At 31.3% G+C, this 10,884-nt stretch overlaps 2 protein-coding genes across 2 annotated transcripts in view; both read left to right on the forward strand.

The window, feature by feature from the left end:
• The first annotated feature begins 4,347 nt into the window (after nt 1–4,347).
• On the forward strand, nt 4,348–5,486 carry LOC9307279. The gene is made up of 2 exons (XM_021023849.1): nt 4,348–4,703; nt 4,775–5,486. The coding sequence occupies exon 2, from the start codon at nt 4,775–4,777 to the stop codon at nt 5,135–5,137; it is 363 nt and encodes a 120-aa protein (XP_020879508.1). The 5' UTR covers nt 4,348–4,703; the 3' UTR covers nt 5,138–5,486.
• Nucleotides 5,487–10,264: 4,778 nt separating this feature from the next.
• The window catches only part of LOC110227524 (putative HVA22-like protein g), a 1,631-nt gene continuing 1,011 nt past the window's right edge, over nt 10,265–10,884 (forward strand). Inside the window, exons 1-2 of the mRNA XM_021021924.1 lie at nt 10,265–10,691; nt 10,785–10,882. Of these exons, the coding sequence (XP_020877583.1) occupies nt 10,660–10,691; nt 10,785–10,882 (130 nt within the window). The 5' untranslated portion in view covers nt 10,265–10,659. The remainder of the gene's footprint in view (nt 10,692–10,784; nt 10,883–10,884) is intronic.

A 10,884-nucleotide genomic window follows, 5' to 3' on the forward strand; every position in this document is an offset into this window, starting at 1 on the left:
ATGTGATATCAAGTTGCACATTGATTGGTGCAATTAAGGGTACCCAATTTATTGAAAGGAGCCGAATTGCTAATGCTCGCTTTGCTTATTTTCTTTGAAGTATATGTAGTACTATTTTGCAAACTCATTTCTCATTAACAGAAACAATCGATCTGAACATGATTTGGGTTTGTAATTTAATAGTTTGTACTACTGTTGTTGTCGTGTCTAACCATGATTTGTATCCGATCGTAATGTCAAAATATGAAAATTGCTTAAACCAAAAAACCTCGGTAAGAAAATTAAGAATACACCGGGTTTGATTGGTAACAAACTGTTAGCTGTTAGCTAGAGCGGTTAGCTGGAGCTGTTAGCTGTTAGGGAATAGTGCAAAGCTGTACAAAAGAATAAAACACGAAAGCTGTACAAAAAAATAACGCAGAACAAATTTTTAAAATTTATTCTGATTGGAAACATCATAGCGGTACACATAATAAATAATATTAAGAATCTAGAAAGAAAGAAAAAATTATATAGAAATGTACTTTAGTATATAATTACATATGAAAAATAAGATTATATAGAATGAACAATATTTTATTGTTAGAATAATAATATGAATTTACTAGTCCTATAATAAATAAATTTTTCTTTATTTTGAGCAATATAACATTCCAAAATAATTGTTTGAGAAAAAAACCATTATTTATAATGAGATTTTTTCATAGGCTGTATTATTTACTTTTTCGGAAATCTTTATCTGAACATTCGAGACTTTTTTTTTTTTGCATTATACATAGTTACAATTATATTTTATAAAGTTTAATTATGCGGTTAATAATACGGTTAACCGTGCGGCTAATCGTTCTGTTAAATAACGGTTTTGATACGTTTCCGGTATATTAACGGTTACGGTTAGTATATTTTTTTTAACCGTAACTAATCTAGTTTTTCGGTGAATGGTTATGGTTTTTAACCGTTTTATACAGTTACGGTTGAAAAACGGTCCAGTTACGATCCAAAATACGGTTATGGTTAGCTTTTGGTCATGCTTACTAGGCATGACCAAAAGCTAACCGTAACCATATGTTGTACCGTAACCGGACCGTTTCTCAACCGTAACCGTATAAAACGGTTAAAAACCGTAACCGTAAAAAATAATTAGTTACAGTTAAAAAATATATTAACCGTAACCGTTAATTAACGGTAAACATATGAAAACCGTTATTTAACCATATGGTTAACCGCATAGTTAAAACTTTAAAAATATAATTGTAACTCCATATAATGCAAAAAAAATTATCGAATATTTAGATTAAGATTTTCAAAAAAGTAAATGATACCGCATATGAAAAAATCTACGTTAAAAAAAATAGTCTTTTTCTCAAACAAATATGTTATACTGTTATTTTACTCGAAATGAAGAAAATTTGGTTTGTAACATACTTTTTGATTTTATGAAAAGTATTATAATAAGTTAGGTAACTCGTAAGATTTCGCCTCCGATATTAACCGTATTGTAGTCATCAAATAACTATAACTGTAATTATCCGTAACCGTTATAACCGTAACCGTATTTAACCGTAACCGTTATAACCGTATTTAACCGTAACCGTTATAACCGTATTTAATCGTAACCGTATTTAACCGTAACCGTTTTAATTTACTTTTGTTTTTGTCCAAAAAACAGTTTTTTTTTTTTTATAGTGTACCGCTTTTCATAAAATTTTTGTGATCGGTAACTGACAAAGCTGTACAAAGCTGTACAGCTTTAAAATTGGTTACCAATCATAGCCACCATTCACTAAGGAGTTTACACATCCAATGATTATATTTGTCATCTATCAACTTTTTATTACGACATCGTGATAGAGTTTAAAACTGCTGCTTTACTCGTCGTCTAAAATGTACAATAGTTTGACTTAGCCACTTGGATTATTATTATTATTGTAACGAATTCGAAGCTCTTTCCATTTAACGTATAGTCAGATTATTTTGGGCCAAAACAGAAAGATAACAAAATGGGACCAAAGAACAAAGAAGTAGATTTACGAGGAAGAAGGTAAGCTAAGACATAACAAAATAAAAAATAAAAAAATTGGTCCCATCCAATTCGTAAACACAAATTCTTACATAGTGGACTGACACTTAGTCGGAAGACATTCCAAACTCGGGATAGACAGTGGTAGGCCGTAAGGACCTAACCGTTAACACGGTGGACCAATCCACTATGTAGTACATCGGTGCGTTCCTACCGAAACCGACCGGATAGCCGATAGGGTTTATCAAAAAAAAAAAAATGTCTTCTCCCGCTTTCCCCACACATTCAATAATGACATGTATTATACGAATTTGAATTAGACAATAATTCAACAATAATATTAGCATAAATTGCTTTACATGTATGGTGAAAAAGATAGTTTATGTAGTTAGTTTAATCATGCTAAACTAGTTAATTTAAAAGTCACCTTATGATTTTCCATTTAATACTCTCTAAGATTTCTTACATACGGCCATACGGGCCTAACATTAATTGTATAAATCCAGCCAAACATGGTATTAAATTTATTTAAATGGAATTAATTGTAATGTTGTCAACTTTCATAATACTAGCAGTTGGATATATATCCGTATTCTTACGATTGTTATAGTAGATATATATGTTATCTTAAAGTCGTGAAGAAAAGAAATTGTAGTAGATCCTAATTTATACTACTATTTATTAAACAAGTGAAATAATAAACGTTCTTCCAAATTTCATTAAATAACTTCACATGGGAAATTAAGTGACGCTGCAAATATTAGTAGATTGCTTTCGGTGTGAAGCTAAGTAATTTTGTAGTGTAGTAGCCCTTACTAACCTTGGCATCGATATATTTATTTTTATTTTTGTAGTTTTTTATTTTGTTTTATAATTATGTGAATCGTGATTAACATTAATACCCATTTAATCGAATCCTCTTTCTCCTCTGATTAAGACACCTATGCATGTACATTCGTCTACGAATATATAAGTAGTATACAATCTTTTGATTTTGACCTTTGAGTAACTGATATATTAATTATGTAGTCACTTTGCGTCCTGTCGAAGTGTCAAAACTCAAAACATAAATCTCTACATGAAAAAACATACTACCATAAAATAAATAAACGAAAACATTTTTGAAAATGGTTCGTGCTTAACCTATGGTAAGACATGGGCATGTACTGCTACAACGCTTTCTGGTTATAAGAAAATGAAATGATAGTAGACTGATAGCATGAGTCTAGTGTTCTTTCTCCTGTAACCGTTAAAACTTCCAATATTTTTATCAACTATACTCGACTTCTAGAAATGATCAATTTAAAACGAAAAAAAAAAAACAATCAACCATAACTTTCTTTGAAATTTTATATTTTGCTTTAAATCAAATGTCCAAGTTTACATAGCTAACCATTTTGTATTAGATTGAGGTACTTTTGGTACGGTTCTTCTTTGTACATTATTAGTAAACAACCCAAGACAGTCACCATCTATCATCTAGAGACTGAGAACAGTAGCACAACACACTTTACAAATTCATTCAAATCTCAAGAATTTCTCCAAACTATTTGTTTAGGACCTTTAGGTTGTAGTTGTATAGTGAAACTCATATAATCAATCAAATGATTTGATATCTAACTGATATACATAATTGAGAGCTTAATTATTAGATCCACCCATATAACTGGTTTATTCATAAAAATTTGACTACCAAACCTTGGACCCACTTGGAATACTTCATGGGGGTTTATTACTTAGTTTCAAGTCTCGTATCATCCTCAACTTCTTCCTTGTCCCCAAAATTTCAACAAGCCAAAAATATAGTAGTAATAGTTTGCAATTTTGAGATTTAAGAAAAGACTCATGGGTAGTTTTGGAAACTGAAAATTTATTCTTTTGTCCCCCTCTCATAAAACTTTTAATAAAACTAAGGCCAGGAGGTGGTTCACTTTATATATTTGCATTGTATTTGGGTTCTCTGTACCAATTCTGGTGTGTTGCCATTTAATTTTGTTTGTGTTTCTTTAATTTCAATTTAATTTCTTTGACTGTACAATTTTTACTTTCGAAATTATGATTTTTTTCTTCTTCCAATTTCAACTTTTATTATAAACATCTAATTCAAGTTGGTTGCCCATTTAATTTCTTGGTTCCATATATTAACTCCTATGAAGAAAATAAAATAAATAATGGTTGTTCTGTTGAGTATTTAATTTGATTTCTGTGTATTAGCCATTAAACACCTCTCTTGTTCTTTTCCTCCTCCTATTTAATAAGCAATGAATTGGATTCCTGCAAATATCTACAGATTTTCTTGTGTAGTATTTATTAAATACATTTAAGAAAATTAAATTACGGGTTTGAAGTTGAAAAAAGTAATTAAAATTCGATACTCTTGAGGCAAGAAATTAAATCAATTAACCCCAATCAATTGAAGTAGTAGTATACTTCAATTCAATCTTTATGATTCTCTCTCTTTCTCTCTCACAGTCCTTTCTCACTCATAATTAAATTAAGCCTTAATGAAAAATCTATCTATCTCCTCCTTTAATTTTCTCTCTGTGTTCTTTCTTGTATATAAAGGCCTAAGCTGAAGCAATCCAACCACCAGTAGTAATAAGAGAGAAGACTCTTCTTTGTGATCCAAGTAACCAGTCTTTGAGATCACAGGAACCCTCCTTCTCAATCCGCAAGTTTCAAGGTATTTTCTCCGACCAAACTCACTTATACTTAATCTCTTCTTGTCTGAACCAAATTTAATCCAATTTATAGATGAGTCGAAGAAGTCCAAAGCTGGAACTGAAGTTGAATCTTTCGCCTCCTACGTCAAGCCAAAGGAGGATGGTTCGATCTCCAAGCCGCTCTGCGACGACTTCACCGACATCACCGCCAAGCTCGTGCGTCTCTTCGGAGATGAACCAGGACGAGCCATCTGTGAGATACTCAACAAGTCCAGAGACAACCTCGATGGTTCTTGTCGGATGTCCTCGTTGTCTCATGTACGTTATGCTCTCAGAAGACGACCCTAAATGCCCTAAATGCAAAAGCACCGTTCTTCTTGATTTCCTCCATGAAAACGCCTCAAACGCAAACGCAGCCGCTGCTTCCTCTGGTCGCAAGACTCGAAGGAACTGATTGAGGACCAGTAAAATCAAAATCCTGTCTTTTTTTTTTATGTTAAGTTTTATTTTATTTATTTTTCACTCTTTGTTTTTTCTGCGAATGTAGCTGTTGTTTTATGAGAGTAGTGCTAATCACGCTCCACTCTAAAACCCCAAGAAGAGAAGGTAGGAGATGAAATTAGGGTTTCCCTATTCAAGAAAATTTCAAAAAGAGTGGAGCGCGAATAGCACTAACTTTTCTCTTTCTTTACTCTTAACATTTTTCTACCATTTGAGTTCTCTAATGGAAGAAGAATTTTTATATATATGTGAAAACATGTGTCATTGTCTTCTACGTATTCTACTCCATCGAATTTCTGATACTCTGTTTCGGATGCTCTGTTTCTAGGGCATCTCCGTTTTCGTCTAATACTCTGTTTCTTGGATGTCTAAAAGAAAAGTAGAGGTTATGTGTGTAAGACTATAACAAAAGTAGACATTCTTAACGTAGCAGAGAGATTGCTTACACATCACGAAAAGGAAGATCTAAAAAAATTGACTTGTGAAAGATATAGCTTGATCCTAATCCCCAGAAAAAGCTGAAGAGAAAACTATATAGATTCCTTGTACTTGTTGATAAAGCGCTTCAGAAGATAGAAAGAAAGAAAGAATGGTAAAATCAAAATGGTTAGTGATCAGACAAGAACTTCTTCTTGGTCCCACTTGGTAACATTTGACCCCACAAACTCGAAATTCTCCTGTTTTTTTATAAATAATTTTTTCTTGTTTTATGTTAACTCGAGATAGATCTCTCTGTTCATTCAAAAAGTCTTCAGAGTTTGTAGCTAATCACAGGCCTAAAAACTGAATTTTTCCTTTCCCTGCAAAAGAATCCATAACAAGATTTTGTCCTGAGCAATTGCATGGTTGGTTAGAAGACAGTAGCAGACAAAGGTTTGCAAATGGCAAAAAAAAGTGAGAAAAATCTAATCTAGGTGCTTTTTCTAAACATGAAAACTTAAATTATATAAAAATTATACGTATCTCTAAAAAAAATATTGCCGACGAAGAAGTACACAATGAAGTGAAAAAAATGAAAGCTGGTTAAAAATCAAAGAGGAAAGTAGTTCAGAGCATTAAAATTAAAAATAAATAAAAACAGAGGAAGGTGCTTGAAAATTTATATATATATTTTTGATAACAGCTGTTCAAAATGTTAAGATTTAGAGATCATTAAAACCAAAATATAAATGCAATAGTAATTGAGACGGTTGAGAATTGTAATGAGCGTTACGTCAGATTATAAATACGAATTTAATTCCACCTTCATTGCTCTTTCTCGCTCACCTCTTCAAAGAAAGAAAGAAAGAAATAATTATTATTATCATGATCATGATGATGCTACGAATTTATTTTTTTCTCTTCTTATATTTTTTTTTGGTTTATTACACTACTTGGCATGTCTTTAAAAGAACTCCATTTCTCTTCTTATCATTCACTAAATGCCACCTTTCTGTTGCCGCTTTCCAATTTTAGCAATCTCATCTTTCAAAGCTCCATGTTCCCTTATTCAATTCCTGCTTCCTACCTCTCCTTTTCTCTCAATTATCGCCGGTTCTTTGATTAACGTTCTACCTTCATAGAGTTAATAATTTATAACCCCACATTGAACCAAACCAGCTAGATTGTATTTAACATCTTTTAGGTTATTGGAATTGACATCAACCAAAGTCTATAGATTTTTTTTTAGTTTCTTGATGTGTACGTTTGTGAAAAGAGTTACAAGAATTACGGTTTATAATTCATCGATATATATTGAGAGTGGGTTTTTTTTTTTTTTTTTATATTGAGAGTGGTTACGACTTATGGTTTAATTAAGAATTAGAGAATCGTTGTGTGAACGGTTCCTGAATGTTAAAACTACTAGTCCCATCTACTAAATGAGTCATCTAATCATTTTCATGTTGGACATTAGAGAAGTATAATATGTGTGAATTTCACCATCGATGCCGAGCAGCCATGAGTGATGGGAAAGAGAGTAGATAAATTGGCGTTTCGAGGGAGAGAGACAAGAGGAGTAGTAGATTTGGTGTGGGCCCATTTGTAAGCAATAGGCCCACCAAAGATATTTGAGGACCAAGATGAATTAGATCAACAAATATACAAGGCAAAACTATTATCGCATGCAATTCCACGTTCACAAATACGAAAAAAGCATGCAAAATTCATCCTTACTTTGAATTTGACAATCATGTCTTGTGGTGTCCATTACTACTACCTTAATTAATGACGGGTTCTCTGACTATTAAGATATGCTTAGGTACATGCTGCATGCATATCTAATCTAAGATAATTACAAATGTAATATATTAGTGAGATACGTACGTATATCTCTACGGTCAGTCCACGTACGAAAGTCTTAGCCCACACAATTCGGTGTCCATGATCAGGACTAGCTTGTCACAGTCGTATATCTAAGAAAAATTAGGTGTCCAGATCCACTTATCAACAATTTTAAACACTTTTCTTTCTCGATAACATAACATACAACAAACGGATGTGGACATGAATCGAAACCAGGACATTAATTCAAATAACTAGACTACGACTACAAGTTATGATCATCTTATATATATATATATATATATATATGACTGATATATAGTTAAAAATCATATCTAGCAGTAAAATATGTGTAAGGTATGCCTTTTATACTATATTGAATTTGCCCGATGTTGTTGTTTAAGATGATCCCTAACATCTTTCCCACTAACATAACACAAAAAAAAAAACCCGAAAGAGATTTGACCAAGCTTTAAAGAGGTATGTCATAGTTTTAATTTCTATATTTGTTTCTTCTACTTAATTAACTAGTTATTGCTTCTATAAATGCATTTAAACTTGAGTAGTTGAAATCTTATGATGCCTATTCTTTATTGTGAGTGCAGTACACATTTAATTAAGCTTCGATATTTTTCTTTGTATCTCCTATTTTTTTCTAAGTCTCGCTGACATCTTTCATATCAATTTATATGGGGGAGCAATACTGTCAGAAAATTAAACATGAATTGTTGTTATTAATTTCTAGTATTGTCATTAATCACCAAACTTATTTAAAGGATTTTAAGAATCGTTGGCAAGAAACAGTCTCAAACTTATTGCTCGTATAAAAGTAGGTAGTGTTAGAATATCACATTGTTAATGAGATGGAAGTGAGACAATCAGTCTCACAATGAGCTACAACAAATTTTCCAACTACATCTTCAATATATTTTCAAGAAAATGTCCATATTCTTTAAACAATCTTGAGATTATTTTTTGTATGCACTGAAGAGAAGAAGGTGTGTAACTAAGAAAATCGTCTAACATCAAGGCACTGGAATCCCAATTCTTCAAGGATTATATGCAGCCCTGCTTTTAAATTGGGCCTAATTCTAATTTAGTGGCCCATTTTCAGTTGTCTTCTCACGTGAGGATCACGTGGCCTTCCCTTGCCCTTCTTCTTTCGTTTGTTCGAGAGGAGGAGATAGACAGCTAAAAAACAAAACCCTGGTTCTTAATTAAGCTTCTGTTTTATTCATCGTCTGATTTCAACCCACTAATCATGAATGCCAAAAAGCTGGAAGTTTGGACGATGTTCACGAGAATTTCAGGGCTTTCTTTGATTCAACACTGTCTCGTAATTGCAATCCCATAATCTCATTGAAATGTCAAGATGATTCATCATCTTGCTCTTTCTTGTAATCTGTTTGGTTTCTAAACAATTATAAGTAGGACATCGTTTTGGGCTTATCATTGGGCCTCTATCTTGTCTTTATTGTTTTGGTCTGAAAACATTGGGCCTATATCTTCACTTCTAAAATTTAAATACAGGGAACTTTTTTTTTTTTGGTAATTTAAATACAGGGAACTTTATGTATTTAGTTCGGTGATCCAAACTTTTTTTTTTTTGGGAAAATTGGATATAAAAGATAAATAGTTAAATTATTGTCCATCTATGCATTCTATATTTATAATTGATCATATATGTTTTAATATTGGTCATATATGCTTTAATATAATTAAAATCCCATTTTGTCTCTAGTTTCTTTAAATCTTGCTAAACTATAAAAAAATTTCCAAAATTAATTAGATTTCTTTCTAAAAGCAATTTGGAAAAAATATAGGGCAAAAACAATATTTATTTACTTTCCAAATTTTTTGCCTAGATAATTCCAAATCTTCTTTTTATTTGATTTTTTTTTATGGTTACATCTTCTTCGATTCTTTTGACGTCAACTTCTTCGATTTTATCTTTTGGTAGTTTTTTGGACTTTTTCATTTCTTTGGAGCTTGTATATATATGTAAAATTCTAGATTTCTTTGCATATGTTGGATTATTGTAGACGTAAAATTTGTAGACATAATACATTTTTTAAAATTTGTAGACGTAAGATTTCTAAACTAATGAGAATACGTGATCTAAAATTTGTAGACATAATCTTAACCTTAATATTCAATTTTATCAGATGTAATATTAACAATATTCAATTTCTTTATTTAAAGATTTATTTTCCCTTTTTTAAAAATAAATTCTAAATTATATAGAATTTGTTTTCTATTTTTTGTAGAATATATAAAAAAATATAAGAATGTGTTTTCTAACAATTTTAGAACATGGGTAAATTTTAGAAAAGATATTCTATTTTTTCTAGAAGAAAGAGCAAAGTATAGAATATGTATTCTAAATTTCGTAGAAATTAGCTATCTAAATACCGTAGAACAAAAATATGTTCTAAATTTCGTAGAACATGTAAAGTGCATAGAATACATTATCTAAATTTAATAGAAAATAAGCAATGTGTAGAATACACATTCTAAATTCAGAATCTGTATTCTAAACTTCGTTGATCATATTTTATTTATCCAAAACGGTAACAAAAACGATATATTTTCGACATTATAAATATCCTCATGACTTCTTTTTCATTTGCCTATAAATTGTTCTAAATTTTATATGAAAAACTAGTTAAACCAACTACAAAGGATAAATTAGAAATATGTGATATTTAGTCCTATAATGCATGGATGGACAATAGCTTAATTATTTATCCTTTATGTCCAATTTTCCTTTTTTTTCACCTATATAAATTGAAGAAGATAAAGCAATTAGTGATCGAGGAAAAAAAAAAAAAGCAATTAGTGATATGTGTATACAATAATTCGGGTAGAGTTTGACCCGAAATGGTTACAACGGTTTGGCATAAGAAACAAATAAAAATTCGGCATCCCAAGGAATGCAACGTTTCCTTGAGACTTTCTCTAAAAGATAGTACTAAAATATAAAAGAAGCGTCTTTTCCAAGCAATCTTAAACTTAACCTTTGTTTCTCTTCTCTCCCATTTCCTTTAATCATTTCACCCATTTAACGATCTCTCTTTCTCTCATTTGCAGCTTTCCTGAAACTTTTCAGAAACCTAATTCTTCTTATTGTCTTATGCTCTGAAGAAACCGGTTTATCCGGGTTTTGGATTTGATTCAAAACTCCAACCCTAAAGTCTGTTAGTTGAATCGAAGATGCTCGGAAATTTCATTACAAGAATCATAATGTGAGACCCTCTTTCTCTCTTCTCTTTATTCATCTGTGTTAATATTTAGGCGTCTTCGTTCTTCTTTCTCTTAGATTTTTGGAAAAATTGCAGATTGCTTGTGGGTTACGCGTACCCAGCATATGGATGCTACAAAAGCGTGGAAAAGAAAAAGCCTGAGATTCATGAACTTAGATACTGGTGCAAATATTGG

This window comes from Arabidopsis lyrata, assembly GCF_000004255.2.
Source record: "Arabidopsis lyrata subsp. lyrata unplaced genomic scaffold ARALYscaffold_6, whole genome shotgun sequence".
In the NCBI taxonomy this organism is placed as follows: Eukaryota; Viridiplantae; Streptophyta; class Magnoliopsida; order Brassicales; family Brassicaceae; genus Arabidopsis; species Arabidopsis lyrata.